This window comes from Neophocaena asiaeorientalis, unplaced genomic scaffold, assembly GCF_003031525.2.
Source record: "Neophocaena asiaeorientalis asiaeorientalis breed wild unplaced genomic scaffold, Neophocaena_asiaeorientalis_V1.1 scaffold166, whole genome shotgun sequence".
Classification (NCBI taxonomy): domain Eukaryota; kingdom Metazoa; phylum Chordata; class Mammalia; order Artiodactyla; family Phocoenidae; genus Neophocaena; species Neophocaena asiaeorientalis.
The window spans coordinates 3,251,587-3,269,266 of record NW_020174933.1 but is presented as its reverse complement, the minus strand read 5'-3'; the positions used below and the strand labels follow the sequence as shown (position 1 = coordinate 3,269,266).

General features: G+C 48.6%; 1 protein-coding gene across 1 annotated transcript in view; it reads left to right on the top strand.

Moving 5' to 3' along the window:
- Positions 1 to 12,095: 12,095 nt before the first annotated feature.
- The window catches only part of GPR137B (G protein-coupled receptor 137B), a 46,332-nt gene continuing 40,747 nt past the window's right edge, over positions 12,096 to 17,680 (top strand). Inside the window, exon 1 of the mRNA XM_024761488.1 lies at positions 12,096 to 12,631. Coding sequence (XP_024617256.1) covers positions 12,263 to 12,631 — 369 coding nt within the window. The 5' untranslated portion in view covers positions 12,096 to 12,262. The remainder of the gene's footprint in view (positions 12,632 to 17,680) is intronic.

The window sequence follows — 17,680 nt, the reverse complement described above, 5'->3', positions numbered from 1 at the left end:
TGGATCTGCTTCTGGATGCTCTGGGACCAAGTTTAAATTCTCTGTCTACTCTAGAAAGGTTGGCTGAAACGGAGCAGGACATTATGGTCCTTCCCCCCCCCCGCCCCCCGATGTCCCCCACCTGCCTTTTGTGTGTGGAAAAACTTCAGCCAAAGAATAAGGTTAATCAGAGAAGTGAGAAAATGCAAAAGCAAAGAAAAGCAATCAGACAGGACAAAATAATAATAGTTTAGTCAGTAAGCGAAGTCAAGGACTTTTAGTCCCTCCTCAAGGGCTACAGATAATATTCTGAGCCGTATCCTGTGAGCTGTCTTATAGATACTGAAACCGCCACCAGGTGGAAGAAGTTAACTACGTGATGACCAGACTGTAGCCATGACATAAGTTGCCACAATTCCAAGAATTGGCCTCAAGGAAATGGGAGCAAACCGACCCTGGAACTGAAGATTAACTGTACCTAAAACAGCCAAGATGATGCTGAGCGGACCTCCGCAGGACCAACTTCAAGATGAGCGTCAGAGCTGACTGTGCCGTTCTGCATGGAGCCCCCTCCCTCTGTCTATACAAGCTCTTGCCCCCCAGTTGGCGGGGGTGGGAAGTCGGCCTTCCGGACAAGCATCCCCTCCCCCCGCCCCTCCCCCCGCCAGTTGCCGGCCTCCAAAATAAAGCAAACTTTCCTTTCCACCAACCTTGCCTCTTTATTAGCTTTTGACTGGCGAGCAGCCAGACCCAGGACCCCACTTTCGCCTACACGTCCATTCCCAGGGATCTCTGAGATCCTACCAGTCCAGACCAGCAGGACCCCCAGAGCCTGGCCCTCCCACCTGGTCTGCTTTCCCTGCCTCCCCTTTCCCTGGCCTCCAGACAGAGGATGCAGGAGGCTGCTCCCTGGCACCGTGGGCAGGGAACTCGTTCTTCCCTTTCTAAACACAAAGCAATCTCTATGCACTGCCTCACAGAGGAAAACTGCAAATGAGGCTCTGGGTGTGGCGAGTCCAGGCTGCAGGAGCTGGTAGGCATTTTTTCTTAGGGAAGCCTTTGTTTTCCCTTTCAGCAGACTGGCCTGAAATACGGAGGCACCTCAAAACTCTTAATCTACCACGACCCGGAATTCACAATAAACTGGGTAAGGAGTGTCACCAACTCAAAGACTCCTTAAGATGGATCACCCCACAAGAAAACTTGAGATGCCCTGAAAGCTATGGATCATAAGTGAAAAAAAGCTCACTGAGGTTTTCCCAAGCTGACAACAATCCTAAAAATCCCCATGACTAACAATAACGAGTTCTGAGCCTGAAACTCTCCTGAGCTTCAATAATAAGTGTTTGATCAGTCGTGCTGGAGAAAAGATTTCTCTGTCTATTCTCTCTACAGAAAATTAATTGCAGGATCACTCTTACACGAAGAGAAGTATGAAGACCAAAGAATTGTAGGGAAAAGGGAATTTAGAGATGCCTCAGACAATGAATAAGTAAAAATATCGCACGACTCTCCTGGATTTTGTGGTGTTTGTAGGACTGGCCAGCTTCTTTAAATGTGTGATGTGTTATTCTAAAGAAATGATTCATTTTGGTACCTAGTTTTGTATTTGTAGTTCTGTTTTTCTTTTCCTAAAGAGGGCCTCTAACAATGAAGAAGAAGCTTCAGGACTCACAGAATTGGATGTGGTGTAGCCCCTTGAACTGCTTTCTCAGAAGGATTTTCAACACACCTCTCACCTTCATCCTTTTGGTCCTGCTCTGGGGGGTAATCAGTCAGCCTACCTTCATTGTTCACTGGACCTAGACGTTCCGACCACTCTCAGTGGCTGACCACATGTGTGCCAGGGAAACCGACGGTGCCATCATAATGGCTCATTCCTCTGAGGTGCACACACCCCTGAAAATAAGATGTGGTCGTTCTCAGACCTTGAGACACAGTGAAGTTCCATGGCTAGAATCAATGTTCTCTTGGGCTCTAGCTACTTGAAGTACTATTTCTGGAGATGAAAATGGGAACCTATAAGAAGAACATGGAGCAATAGCCAGCAGCTTAAATGCTTTTTCAAGAATTCCTGGAAAGGACTTCCCTGGCAGTCCAGTGGTTAAGACTCCACTCTTGCAATGCAGGGGACAGGGGTTCGATCCCTGGTTGGGGAACTAAAATCCCACATGCTTCGTGGCCAAAATGAAACAAACAAACAAAAAAAACTGGAAAGAACTGGATCTAGTTTCCTGCCCAGAAACTTGAGCAAACCACTGACAATACTTTCCCTGGAGCAGAGTATGAGGTGAATGTGCTTTGGGGGATTTGTTGGTAGGAAACATTCCATTCTGTTTTCGGGTAAATAGGTAATATTCCATGCTCTTGACCACTGCGGGCTTCAATTTACACTAAGTTCTCTTTTTACCCCAGATCCCCTTAATACCAAAATTTTAATGAGGTTATTGAATCATGAAAAGAGCACATCTGAGCAACCCTAGGAGGGCTGCGCCATCTGCCTGTTTGCTTAGACAGCATTAAGGATTGTCGTAGATTTAGAGTTTGCTGTAAATAGTCCCATACCTGACCGAATTGAAATCTGATGTGTTTATTATGGGTGTGTGGGGGGGTGAAATCTGTGTTGAAATCCAACACAGATTTATGGTGATAGTTGCCCCACAAGGTGAAGTTACTAAAAATCACTGAATTGTACACTTGAAATGGGTGAATTATATAATCCGACAAAGTTGTTTTAAAACTCTGATATGCTTCATGGTCTACATTTAGGAATTACAAAAATGAGATCAATGAAAATAGATATGTAAATCATATTTCACAAAACATAAGATGTATTTGTTGAAACAGGAACTTTCCCACAAGAATCATCTTAGCTTGCAAAACCCTTATCACTTATACTATCTCACCCCTTGAATCTCTTAGCATTCCTGAAACCTTTGACACCCTTAGCTTTCAAAGTTTAAGATTGCAATTTAGACAAAAAAAAAAACACAAAAAAACCCACAAGCGATGTTGACTTTGTCCTGAATCGCTGAGAACAAAAACTATAGGCAGCGAATCAGTTGCTCATTCAATAATGAATCAAACACCCCTAAATATGTGTTGATCACGGAAATGAAGAGATTGTCATGTTTTTCTGTCACTTTACATTTGGCAAAGCAGGACACATCACTTGGAGCTAAAACAAAACCAAACCAATAAAACCAGTCTTGTTAGGAGTGGAATCTGGAGGCTGAAAGCCACATGACACAAAGTTTTCAGGGGTCGAATGTAAAAAATGTAAAAAAACAATAATTCTGTGGCTACTGTAACCGCTGAACAGTTTCATCTCACGACGTACATCCATTCATGCAAATAAGCATAGTTTCTGTTGTCCTGGGAGCTTGCCCTCCTTAGTTGACTGAGACTCCTGGTTTGTGTGTCCCTTTTAGGGGCCTTTCGTATCCTAGATTGAGCAGGCTGTGGTTAGTTCTGTTGTTTCTAACTATCCTACATTTCTCTAGCTGGAATCAGCAGTACCCAGGAGTGCTCTTTTCCAGGAAAATACCAGCAAGGATTTGTTTATCGAAATGAGCTACTTACCACCTTGGAAATTCTAGTTCTCTGAAGTGGAACACAGACAGACACGCTTAACCTGGCGTGGAGCCTGGGTGGAGGTGTGGTAAAGGTCTGGAGGCTGGGCATGCTGGGGTCAGTAGGCTTGGGGCAGCCACACAGCTGGGGGTTCCTGGCTACCTGAGCGCTCAGTCAGGACAGGAATTTCAGAGCTGGGAGAGATGCCTAGTGATAGCTGCATCTCAGTGACCAGCCAAGGGGCAAAACAGAAATTCCTTCTTTGGCCTGCCTTCTTCTCATCCCTTAAATATTTGAAAGAATTTCTGAGGGTAGCTGGCAGATAACTTAAAAAAAGATAATTTCTTGCAAATGTTATATCCCTTTTCCAAAAATTTACCTCTAAACTTTTAACTATGTGCATATAATCATCTGGGGAAATCTATAACAGTATGGGAAGCTATTAGTCACCATTTTGTCTCCCCAGCATCTGAACCCCCTTCCTACATTGGGGAATTTCCTACTCTAGGAAGTAGAAGCACCCACCATGGAAGCTGAAGATGCTAGATTCTCACATTCCCAGCCGCTATTGCTGCTGGGATGTGGGCACATGGTCTAGTCTCAGCCAATTAGATGGCTCTGCCCCAGACTTTGAATTGGAAGCTCTTGATTCAAAGCAGCATGAACTACAGACTCTATTGCAGAGAGAGATTCACTCACCCAACACCCTTTACCACCCTTTACCTTTTCCTAGCCTGCCTCTACCATCCAGGCTGGTCATGCATTCCTAACTTCTTTTGTATCTCTAGATGGTTATGTGGCACACTTCTGGCTGGAAAGATACAGATGGAGGTTTGTCTTGAGATTTCTGGAAAACTTTTGCCTTCCTGATACAGGAATCACCCTTTCTGTCTTCTCTCAATTTCTGCCTTGAATGTATATGCAATATCTAGGGCTGCAGCAGCCATCTTGCAACCACAAGGGTACAACTCTGAAGATTAAAGCCAGTACACTAAGGGTGGTGAAGCACACCGAAAGAGCCAGGATCCCTGGCAGATTTTTTAGATAGCTGAATCTATGTTTGCAACTACTAATTCCTAGATAAATGAGAAAAATAAGCACTTATGTTTAACCTATTATTAGCCAGGATTTCTATTGTTTGCAACTGTCTTCACTCCTAACTAACTGATATAGGCAATTTCCAGTGTCCAGCATTGGGGAGGTCTGTGCTACAAAACTACCACATCCGAGCCAGGGGTGGCAGCAGGAGTGTTGTTACAGAACCAGTTCTGCAGCACTGTTTTGGGTGTCATTCTTTCTTAGCCTCCAAACTCCTCCAGAACGCCTGAGGATTTCGTGAGCTACATAAAGTACCTTTTTTTTTTTTTTTGTGGTACGCGGGCCTCTCACCGTTGTGGCCTCTCCCGTTGCGGAGCACAGGCTCCGGACGCGCAGGCCCAGCGGCCATGGCCCACGGGCCCAGCCGCTCCGCGGCACGGGAGATCCTCCCGGACCGGGGCACAAACCCGTGTCCCCTGCATCGGCAGGCGGGCTCCCAACCACTGCGCCACCAGGGAAGCCCATAAAGTACCTTTTAATACATTCTTTTTCTGCTTAAATTTACCAAAGTTTAATAATAATAATAAAAGATGAGGTCATTGGGGGGTCCTAATCCAATATGACAGAGTCTGTATAAAAAGAGGAAATTTGGGCAGAGAGAACACCATGTGAAGTCGAAGGCAGAGACTGGGGTAAAAGAAATTAAACAAAATTTATTTCCTTTGCTTGCAATCAAGAATCCCGAGAAATACAGAAACTGACAATGAGGAGAGGTGGCAGCCAAATACCCTCAGGGAATAGGGGAGTATTTGAGATTGATTGTCTGGTCTGGTTGGATCCAAGGACAGTGAAAATTCAAGTAGTATTAAGAAAATTCACGGCACACTGTCACTTGTAGTGGCTTGCATGAAGGCCACCCAGCACAGTGACGGTCCCACTGAAGTTAAGGCATTGAGAAACCAAGTGGTTACTGCCAGAGAACAGCATGAAAGGCACAATGGATTCAAAAGCTGTGGGGTGGAGTGGTTGATGCTAAGGCAGGGAAGCTTAAGAAGTGATTGGCAGAGTCTTAAATTCTAGTTCAAGGCAGTCTGAAAACCAGGGACTTTCACTGACTATGCTAAAAGCATATCTTGTCTTTTGCAACCACAACTAAACCAAAAGGGAGATTCTCTCGGTTCCTGATTTACAATATCTGTTAAAGTCACCACCTCCTCTTTTCTCTCACGGATAGTTAGGGGACCGACTGGAAAGGGTGCGAACTGGGAGATTCTGAATGGGGACGGGTGGCCTGAGGACTCAGAACACACAGCTTCTGAAGTAACCCTTCCTCTGTACAAAGAGGCTCTTCCTCACTTCCTTGATGACCTAGTATAATCTAGCCTGAGGAAGTCATTTTGTAAACGGAATTCTAGGCCCTTTGGACCTCCCCTTTTCTCAGTGTCTTCAGACCAAAACCAGAGCTAGGTACCAACATATCCCTCATGTTGTAAAGCCAGACCTGGCTGGAGGAGGTTGATACACCAAAGTAATTGCACAATTTTGCTCTTTTTATCGGTAAAACACATAGGAATTAATTCTGAGGGTGCTAAACCAGGGAGGGAAGAACAGAATGTTTCCTTTCCAAGAGATTCCAGCTCAATGGGCTTCCTGGAGCGGGAAGAGTGGTTCTGTTTGCTTCTTTTTTTTTTTTTTTAATTTGTATATTTATTTTTGGCTGCATTGGGTCTTCGCTGCTGCGTGCGGGCTTTCTCTAGTTGCGGCGAGCGGGGGCTACTCTTCGTTGCGGTGCGCGGGCTTCTCATTGTGGTGGCTTCTCTTGTTGCGGAGCACGGGCTCTAGGCACACAGGCTTCAGTAGTTGTGGCTTGTGGGCTCTAGAGCACAGGATCAGCAGTTGTGACATACAGGCTTAGTTGCTCCGCAGCCTGTGGGATCTTCCCGGACCACGGATCGAACTTGTGTCCCCTGCATTGGCAGGCGGATTCTTAACCACTGCGCCACCAGGGAAGCCCCCTAACTGTTTGCTTCTTGCTATGAAACCTGGTAATCCGTACCAAGAGTAGTTGAGATGCCTGCATTTCTTTGGCATCATGTAAGAGCAGGGATCCAAGGAAGTGGGAAGGTTGGTGTGAATATACTGTGTATGACCCACCCACCAATCCCCTAACTGTGTCCCCTGAAAGGGACCGGAAGATACTCCCTTCATCAAGGCATTGAGAAATACGTTTGGTGAAGGAAAGGCCACCACCTCTCAAAAGCACTGTCATGGCTATTTTATGTACATCAGGGATGCTGTTGGGAGCTGCTGGAGTTAAACAGACTCTGTCATGTTTGCCAGGATCCCAGGCGCCAGAGGCCAGCAGTGGCACAACCAACAGAAGAGGCAAGGTCATCTTGGTAGAAGACATGGTGACCATGACCATTCACAGGGTCAGCCTGGGACTCAGAACTGTCTGCGCGTCAGATGTCTTTGGCAGAAACAAATTGATCATGGGCCCCTAGAACCAAATAGATGAGCAGCGCTCTATGGCCCTATATGATTCATATGACATAAGCAAACCAAAACTCTCTGGGTCTGATTTAAGTCATCAACAGACAACATTATACCCATATCCAATGCTTAGACCTGAACTTGAATGCTACAGAAGTGGCAAATTCCTGCAACATCCCAATTGTACTGTCCGACTGATCTAGAAGTTGGACGGGTCCGGGATAGTGACAATGGGTTATCATAAACTTCATAAGTTGGTGACGTCAATACAGCAAACCATACAGCCCCTGGAGGAAAGTGCTTTTTTCTCATTCCCAGTAAGCAAAAAAAACTCCAAATCCTGCTTTATCTCATCTGGCAAGGATGACTACCCATCTTGCTTTTGACGGCAACTTGATTATGCCAATGTGGTTTTTAGAAATCTTAATCACCTCCATCATCTTTAGGACACAGTGACTACTACACTGATGATATGTTTTGACAATCTGAAGAGCAGGAATAGTAGCTATTCTAGATAACGTTAGTAAGAAACATGCAAATTGTCGTGTGGGAAATATCTCTCACTAATCTACAGAGGCTTGTGACCTTAGGGAAGCTTTTCGGAAGGTCCAGTGGTCTAGGTTGAGATGTCTCCTCCAAAGTGAAGGATGAACTCTTGCACCTTATGCCACTTCCTACAAGAAAGAGGGATACAATGCTTGATGGCCCTCTTTATGGAAGCAACATTTGTCCCGTTCGCCTGTGCTTCTCAGACTGGGTGGCTCAATGGGTGCTAATTTTGAGGAGAGGCCCAGAGGCAGAAGAGACTTTCCATGTGGCTCAGGCTGTGGTGCAATCTGTCCTGCCACCTACGGCTCCGTGGATCCAGTTGGTGCTCCAACGGCAGGTTGGAGAGATGTATGGTGCTTGTGACAAGCCGTGTTAGGAGAATCACAGTGTCAGCTATTAGCGTTTGGAGCAAACACACACCTTCTTTGTCAAACAGCTATTTTCCTTGGCTCGCTACTGCACCATTGAAGAGATTGAATGCGTGATCCATGCAGTCTGAGCTGTCCCTCTTGAGCTGGATGTTATTTTGATCTGTTAAGCCACCAAGTCAGGTTCAGCAAAAGACCCAACTACACTGGAGAGTCTCAGTATTCAGGAGGACAGGTTAACATGCCCCATGGATGTAAGTCAACTTCTCTCCCCAGCTGGCCCACTGCTTATTCAATGGATTTATGGACACAGTGACCGTGCAGGCAGAGACTGAGACCGCCCATATTTTTAACAATCCAGACTTCCCCTATCGAGGCTAACCTGGCTCCTTACCAGCAGTTACTAACCAATTATGAGTTCTCCCTAAAGGTACCAGATTAAGCCACCTGGAAGCAGATTATATAGGTTGGACTTCTTTATTCATGGAGGGGATCAGCAATTTGTCCTCACTGGAATAGACAATGCTCTGGAACTTGGATTTACTTTTTTTGCCCAGCTATCATCCTTGGGCTTTCCAAATGCCTTGTTCATCATCATGGTATCCTATACAGTATCACTGCTGACCAAGGTCTCACTTTACACCAGAAAAAGAAATGCAGTGGGTTAATTTCTGTCCCTCAGTAGCAGCTGGGCTTCTAGAATAGTGGAATGATTAATTGTTGACTTAGTTATAGCGCCTGCTGAAAGACACATCTGTAAAGACAGTATGACTGTCCTATAGCACATAGAGTATCTTCTGAACTCAAGGCCAGTGTATGGTGTTGCTTCTCCTGAAGCCAGGATACATGGCTATAGATCCAAGAGGATGGCATCTCTCATGAATACACCCAATGACCCACTTGCAAATTTTTTTGTTTCTGTTCCCTTTACCCCTGGGCTTTGCTAGTTTGAAGGTCTTAGCAATCAGCAAGGAATTTTTCCACCAGGGGAAGTCAATCATAGTTCCCTTAAGATTGAAACTGAGACCCGGGCTATTTCAGACTCCCTGCGCCAGTGGGTAAGAGCACAAAAAGAGCGTGATGGTAGTGACAATCAGGGGATGCAAGGTTGCTGTTATATGATGGGCAAAAGAGGCCAATATGGGACTTCCCTGATGGCGCAGTGGTTAAGAATCCTCCTGCCAATGCAGGGGACATGGGTTCGAGCCCTGGTCCAGGAAGATCCCACATGCCGCGGAGCTACAAAGCCCGTGCACCACAACTACTGAGCCCACGTGTCACAACTACTGAAGCCCTTGCACCTAGAGCCCACGCTCCGCAACAAGAGAAGCCACCGAAATGAGAAGCCTGTGCACCACATCGAAGAGTAGCCCCCGCTCACTGCAACTAGAGAAAGCCCGTGCGCCACAACGACTGAGCCCAAGTGACACAACTACTGAAGCCCTTGCACCTAGAGCCCACGCTCCGCAACAAGAGAAGCCACCGAAATGAGAAGCCTGTGCACCACATCGAAGAGTAGCCCCCGCTCACTGAAACTAGAGAAAGCCCGTGCGCAGCAATGAAGACCCAACACAGCCAAAACTAAATAAATTTATTAAAAAAAATAAAAGAGGCCAATAGATAGAATCCAGCCATGGTGGTGCCTCATGTAACTGGCATGTCCAGTGAAAAACAATTTTTTGTTAAAAAATTAACATACTCAGATCCCTCAGACCTAAGGGTTATCCCCTGATTAGCTAAGATTCTTGATAAAGGGAAAAGGGGATTTGTAATGTGCATTAAAGAGCGGAGTCATAAACTGATATAATGCTATATCAATTAAAGCCTTGCGACCAACTGCAAAAATAAGAACTCTAACTTCTACTTATATTTTCTTCCTTGCTGTGTTACATATATATCTATTTTAACTAATTATCCTTTACTTTTAACTTTCTTCTATTTTATGTAGGATAAATTAGTGAAAGATATCAAAACAATTTAATCTTTGTGATCAGCACATTGAGATGGGACCGTGGCAGAATCAAAGGAGGAATTACTATCACCCAGAGATCTTGGACTTCAAGCTGGACACAGAAAATGATCCTTCAGTGTGACCTCTTTGGAGGAAGGAGTGAAGGTATTTTTCAATTGTATAAGGAATATTGCATTATATTAAGTGGGAGCATTTTTATTTTATATAGTTTTTATTTTCAGAATTGTAAGAATAGTGAGAAGCACATTTGATGCTGGGTGGTCAAGGGACAGACTATTGTTGACATTGTCATTTTGGGGGGCTGCTTTGGAAGTATGGTGAAGACTGCTAGTTCCTCCCCAAATCCATCTCCCCTTCATCCATAATAACAGAACCCTGACTTTTAGCTGTGCATATTGCCATACGGAATAAAAATTACATTTCCCAGTCTCTCTTGTAGCTATCTTATTAAGGTAACTAAGTTCTACCAATCAGTAGCAGATGCATTGTGTGCTATTTCTGGGAAGGCTCCTTGAACTAGAGAGAACAGGTGCCCTTTAGTCCTTCTCTCTTCCTCCTAATGCCATCCTGGCATTAAGTGGATGCAATGGTTGCAGAGCCAGCAGCCATCCTGGATCATAAGGTTGTCTTGTGGCTAGAGGTCTTGCATGGTGGAGAAATATCAGAGCACGGGCCTTTGATGACACTGTATTCTTTCAGTAAAATAAAATGTAAACAGATTTTTTTTTGATTGTCCAGGCAAGCACAGGGAAGACAAATATAAGCAAGGCATGTTTCTATACTAAGGAAACTTATAAACAAGTGGGGTGAGTGACAATTATGCAAGGATGCTCTGTAAGCACACAGGTGGTGCACCTAAACTAATACTGAGTGGATGATGGTGTGGTCTGGGAAGTCTTTCTGGAGGAAGTAACCCCCTTACAAATGAATGGGATTTGGCCAATTGTTGGAAGAAGGGGTTGAAAGAGTTTCCTTGGCAACAGGAGTTAAGGGGTGTTAACACTCATTAACACCTCAAGAGACAAGTCTGGGAGGTCAGCTAGGGTAGGAGTTTGGACTTTATCCTCAGAACAATGAGGGGCAAGTGAGAGAGGGAAAGGATAGAGGAACTAGAAAGGAGCGTGACACCAAAGGCACACCTGGCCCTGATGAAGCACCTGAAATGTATTAGGAGGGTGTAAGCACTAAATAATTTGTTGGAAAAGCAGCGCTGGTCCAGGCTCCACCGTGGGGGAGGACGGGTTCGTTTAAGGAAAGAGAACACACAATTAGGCACGAAGTTGACTATTAACTTGAGATGAAAAAATAAATAACAAGATACTACTGGAGTCTTGGAGATTTCGGGTCCCTTTCTTTTGTTTACCCGAACTGCTTGTCTAGAAGTGCTCCCAGACGGCAGCTTGGCCAGCCCTCTCTGCCCACAGCACTCTACAATTCCCTCCCACACCCCCCGCCCGCCAAGGTGATGCTAGAGAGGCTCCCTGGGGCGTAAACTCAGTCAAAGCCTCTGAAGAGCGACCCCTCAGCCACAGCAAACGAGAGAGTTTGTCTGTCTGATGGGCAGGCAGTCCTGCTGGATGGGCCGGATTGGAATGGGAGGCAGCACGCCGAGAGCGGCCACCAGCTCTCTGAGGTCCCGCGGGCTCCCTCCGCTGCCCCGACCCCGCGCTGCCCGCCGCACCAGGTGCTTGCCTGGGAGGTGAGGGGCGAGCATCCCCCAGCCCACCGAGGGAGCACCGTGTGGGGCGCACTATGAGGATTTCCGGGAGAAAACAGCCCCGCTTACCACCGAGACCAGGCGGCAGCCATAGGGACCATTCTTTCCCCTCACTCTGCGTACGCAAACTTAACCTCAAAAACACAAACCCTGTCTTCGGCATTTCTGGATTTAGAAATAAGCATCACTCCAGCATGACATTTTCAAGGAAAAACGCCAATTAGTTCATAGCCCCAGAGTCGTAAAGTTTATTTTTAATGTTTGAAAAGACTGCAACGTTTGTCGCTGTTGAAATAAAATAACTAACTTCTGCAAAACAACAAGTAATCATCAGCAGAGAGCGAGAGGTGTGGGGCTGCGTCCCAGGAGAAGGGGGCGACGCGGAACCAGTCAGGAGGTGGCCGCCCCGGTGAATCATGTGGTGTCGGGGGAGGAAGTGCGGCTTATTTTCTTTCCTCCAGTCGCTGGGCTCTGGGTGGAGCGCGATGCTCGGAGACCCCCGCGGGGGCGGCGGCGGCCGCGAGCCCAGATGAAGCCCGAGCGCCCAGGCCGTGCCGTAGCGCCTCCGGCCCGATGGAGGCCCAGCCGTGGGACCCCCTACGCAACGACTCGCTGCCGCCTACGCTGACCCCGGCCGTACCCCCCTACGTGAAGCTCGGCCTCACTATCGTCTACACCGTGTTCTATTCGCTGCTCTTCTTGTTCATCTACGTGCAGCTCTGGCTCGTGCTGCGCTACCGCCACAAGCGGCTCAGCTACCAGAGCGTCTTCCTCTTCCTCTGCCTCTTCTGGGCCTCCCTGCGGACGGTTCTCTTCTCCTTCTACTTCAAAGACTTCGTGGCGGCCAATGCCCTCAGCCCCTTCGTCTTCTGGCTGCTCTACTGCTTCCCCGTGTGCCTCCAGTTCTTCACCCTCACGCTGATGAACTTGTATTTCACGCAGGTGAGTCTCGGGAGGCCGACCCCGCGGGCGGGAGGCACCTGGAGGGCGCTCACCTGGAGGGGGCGATGGCAGCCGCCGGGGCGGGTCACAGAGCCACCGGCCTGAGAGGGTCCGGGGAAGAAGCATTGGTTCTGGGGTGGTCCGAGCCCTGTCCTACCTGCAGGCCTTTGTCCCAGGTAACGCCCTCCCATTCCCAAGGGAGGCGAAGGAGAAGGGACAGGAAAGTGAGGGCTGGAGGCCACCCGCAGCCTCTGCCCTCAGCTCAGCATCACCCAGTGGGTATGGTCCTCCGTGCGCGGGGAGCAGCATCTCCGTGCACACAGGAGAATCGGTATTGATGGGAGGTGTGCCCCCCAGGGACACTCGAACCCTAGAGTTTTCCCTCTATCCCCTCATCCCAAAGGATCTAACCCCCCAGCCCGGAAAGATCACCTGCACGTTGGCCTCCAGGTTGGGGCCAGACACTGGCTTTGTGAGGCAGGGTGGGACTGCCCTGGTTTGGATGGGATGTTTTGAGCCTCCAGAGTGGGAGCCCTGCTGAAGTGCAGCTTGCTAACTCATTCCACAGGATTGCTAAACAGCAGTCGGGGCAACACCCAGCTCCTGAGCTGATGCGGCGGGAAGTCAGGGTTGCTGTCTGAGCTCATCTGAGAGGCCCCGAGAAAAAGCCGTAAAAGTTTGCTGGGGCCCATTTACAGGCACACGGGAGTCGTTTTAGGAGGCAGATTGTTAATAAGCTAATGGGAGAACGTGCGAATTGACTTGGCTGCTGTGACGGTTGACTTAATGAAGTACAGTAATTGGAAAGTACTTTGCAAATACTGTGTAAAGCATTGCATAAAGGTGTAATAGCACAATACCGTCGTCATCATCATTGTCATCTCTGCTTCTCATTAGCTTTCCAAGCACTAAAATGTCCGTTTTCACTAGGACCCTGCCCAGGGGTAAGGCACCAACCACATCACCTGGTAAGGGGAATTTGTGCCAGCAAGCATTCCATTCCTTTTAATAGTGTCCTTATTTATTAAAAGAAAATGCTGTTGATTTAAAAAAAAAGGAAAAAAAGAAAAGTTAGAAAACGGATTGCCCTGGTGTAGTGGGAGCCCCTGACTGAAAATTTGGAGGAAATACTTTTGGCTAAAAACTAGCTATTATAATCTTATCAAAAGGGATCTATACTCAAAGCCTTCTCCTCAGTCCAGTGTATCAGCATATTTTCCAGTCCACAAGTAATGTGTATCATCTGTCCAAATACAACTTTTAAACCCGAAAACCAGTTCAGGCAGTCAGCTACGTTGCAGACACTCTGGCTTGTTCATTGGATAGAAAGGGCTGATTCCAGCAAGATACATAAGTCAGGTAGGTTGATGTTCCTTCAAGAACTGTGACGATGATCTGATTGCATATTGAGATCTTTATTCTGGTCCCTTTCTGAGAAAAAAAAGGACAGCGTAGAGCACTGCCATGGATCTCTGGCACTCACATGCAAATTCTGCACTCAGAGCTGGATTAGGGGCAGGGCTTCACATTTTCTGCACCATCTGCTGGCTGGTGAGTAAATGCTGAGCGAGGGAAAGAGTGACCAGGCCGACAGCCTTGCAAGCCAAGAGGCTGCAAGCCACCACTCTAGCTTCTTTGTAACTGTCAGGACTTGTTTTCTTTATATCTCCAGGGTGGCTGGCAGGGGAAAGTGGTACTAACTGGTGGCATCTCAGACCCTGGCAGAGAAGCCATTCTCTGGCTTCCTGGCAAATACTCTGATACTTCTGGGGTGTTATAAAGGGGTTGCCCTTTGACTCCCTGCTCAGACGCCCCTCTCCCCCCTCCCCTCCCACATGCCTTCTCTTAGGCAGGGTTCTCAACCACTGGAATGGCTGGGGGACCTTTAAGGATTACTGCGGTCTGGGGCCCTTCTTAGAGCACATAAATCGGATTTCGGAGGGTGGCGGGTAGTGGCTAACAATGAAGAAGCATGTGCTGTGTGCTAGGCATGGTTCTAAGCGGTTTGTCTTATTTATTCTTCCCAACAACCCTCTGAAGGAAGTACGGATGGTGTCCCCATTTTTCAGAGGCGGGTCAGGGAGGTTGTATGACTCACTCAAGGTCACACGACCAGTGAGCCCTGGAGCCACCCCCACCCCCGCCTCCAGACCAGGCTGTACAGCAGAGGCTCCGAGGCCAAGGCTGCCAGCTTCTGGGCCAGGGCAGCCCTGCACGAGGCAGGTCTGTCTCCAGAGCTGGGGTGGAGGGTCTGGGGGCGGGAAGGGCCGGATTGGGGGGTGAGTTCAGTGGCGTCTGGGCAGCCGTCTCCCCCAGCTGTTCTCTCTCCTAATTTGGGGTCTGGCCCTCAGACTCCTGGGGTTCCTGGGTGTGACTGAATGTGGCGGGCTAAGCTGCGCCCTGGTTCAGCCTTGTCTTGAGCCCTGGGGCAGATTCCTGCCATTACAGGCTGGTTTGAGGAAGGAAAAGGAGAAGTGAGGCCTCTCAGTGGGGAAGAGGTGGTGTGATTACTGGACACTGAGGCAGGAGCCAGCACCTACTGCGCCTCAGAGTGCGGTGAGGAAGCTGCAGGGGGGTTACTGTGGGCGCCTGGGGCTCAGGGTGGGCCAGCAAAGGCCTGTGAATCCGGGCAGCACCTGGCGTGTCTCCCAGGGCCAGTTACCGACCTCCTGCAGGACAAGGGCAGCCCTAGTGCTCTCCCCAGGGTTGGAGCGGGTTAAAGGAGGTGCCCTCTGTGCTGTGTCCTTCCGCCCCTCCTCGCTCTCAGTTAAGGTGCTCTTTCTGCATCTCCTAATAGCGGGAGCCCAGGCTCTGGCCAAACCACAGTTCTGAACGTCAGGCCCCAGCACTGGCTCGGCCCTTTATCAGCCCACTGTGTCATTGAAATAATTTTTCCCACCAACCTGCAGCTTTTATGTTTGTCAAATGGCAGTGGCCCTGGGCCTCCCATTGCGGGGAGGATAGAAGTCACCAGTTCCTCACAGCTGTAGCTCGCAACGCTGAGAGTCGAAGGGACTGGGGGGTCCAGCCCTTCATTCTGCAGATGAGGCAGCCGAGGCCTCGGGGATTCTGGTGACTTGTGCTGGGTCCCCCAGCCAGGCACACAGAGCCAGGAAGAGTGCTTGCTGCACACAACACCCTGCAACTCAATGCATCCTGGTCCGGGAACGAGGAGGCAGCTGGAAGGCTAATCCAGGGACCCTGTCTTCTCCACCCCACCGGGAAAAGGGAGGTGGTGACCTCAGGCATAAGTGGATCTCGCTATGGCTCTTGGCAGTCAAGTTAATCAAGAAATGTTTACCGAATCTGTTGTGTGCCAGGTCCTAATCTAGGAGTTGTGAAGAGGGAAGCTTCTAGGCCTCTTGATGATTATGAAGAAGTAAGAAGCTTAGGAACACACACTTAGGAAGCCTTTGCTGGTCCCCAAGTACCTTATTTCAAAGCTAGGAGCACACAGTTGCACAGGGGCCGGGAATCCTCACCTCTGCACCAACCGTGGCTGCCCGGCCCCTGGCAGCGGCTCCTCGTGGTCACTCAGTGGACTCACAGCTGCCAAAGCTGTGTGTGTGTGTGTGTACACACACACACACATGCAGGACCAGGAGAAGTTTCTTTATTAACGTTCAGTCTACCATCTACCACCAGCACTCCCCAGGAAGTCACTTCCTGATTTTACTTCTAAAAACTGCCCCCCAAGAAGAAGCTTTCCAATTTTAACAGCCCGATTTCGCAAGATCTGTCCTCCAAGCACTAGCTCTTTGTTCTCTCTGTCCCCCACTCTTGTAGCTTCAATGCCGAAGGGCTCACCTGCCAACGTCAGGGGAACCAAATTTCCTTCACGGCCTCCGCACTCGTGGGAACAGTTAGCCTCTTCTCAGCATATCTGAGCTCCAGCCCATTGACCAGGAAGCCGTGAATTCTCAACAGCAGAGGCTGAGCTGAGAACGGTCAGCGTTTTCCCTGTGTTGTCCCTGTGCTGTGAGCCCAGACCTGTGGCTCCCATTCCCATTGGAGCCTGGGTTTGGTCCCACACACCCTCACGCCTGTAGGTTTTTGCTGCATCCTTTTGCTCCCCTGCCTTTCCCTGGGTCAGACGAGCAGGGACTAGCAGGGAGGCAGAAAGAGAGCATCATCGTAAGGCCCTTTTCATTGCTCAGGTGGGTCGTGTGCGGCAGTGCCCTTCCCGCCAGAGGGCTGTGATGCGCCCCCATCTTCCAGCCCCCAGAGACTTCAGCTCGGAGGTTCCGGGTGGAGCAGTGAGGACTGGTCTGATTGGATAAGAGCGTTGATGAAATTGATGCCACTCATCCGAATGACATCCCTAAGAGTGTCAGGTTTTTGGAAGCATCATAATGTGTGATCCCAGGATCTGTTTTCATCCACTGATTCCTGATCGCCTTGCAGTTCCAGGGAGAGGAGAGAAGCCTCTTCCCTGTTCTAGGTCTGGCGCGTCTGTTATCTCAGGACGGAAATGGCCTCAGCACACAGGTGACCATACCTGGCACGTAGGCACCCCCAGAGGTCCGCAGAGGCTTGTAAATATTTTACTTTTGATTCATCCTGTGGCTAAAGTTTAGAGCCTGTTAACCTCTGAGGACAGAGGAGGTCCGAGTGGTTTTACTCTTGAGTGGGTTATTTCCTCAAACTTGGGCGTGGAGGACGCGGGAAAGGAAGTCCAGACAGTGCCCGAGTCAGTATTTTAAACCTTGTGTGTCACATATGGTCTCTGTTGCATGTTGTTTTTTTCTTTTTTAGACATCTCTTTAAAAACATAAAAACGATTCTTAGCTCACAGGCCATACGGTAACAGGCTGCAGGCTGAACTTGGTCCTCAGCACAAGGTTAGGACAAAGCTGGCGTGTGTCACCAAGCTCCCTCCCACCTTGCTGTTATTTTTACTGGGACAGGTCCTTCGGGCACGTTGGAAACAGGCCGTGGCGTCTCAGCTTGTGGTTAGAGTGTCCTTCACTCCGCGAACAGATCTCAGCACTCACCTGCACACAGGTGTCTGGGCTCAGAGACAGTAAGCTGGAATTTGTGCCCTGAGGT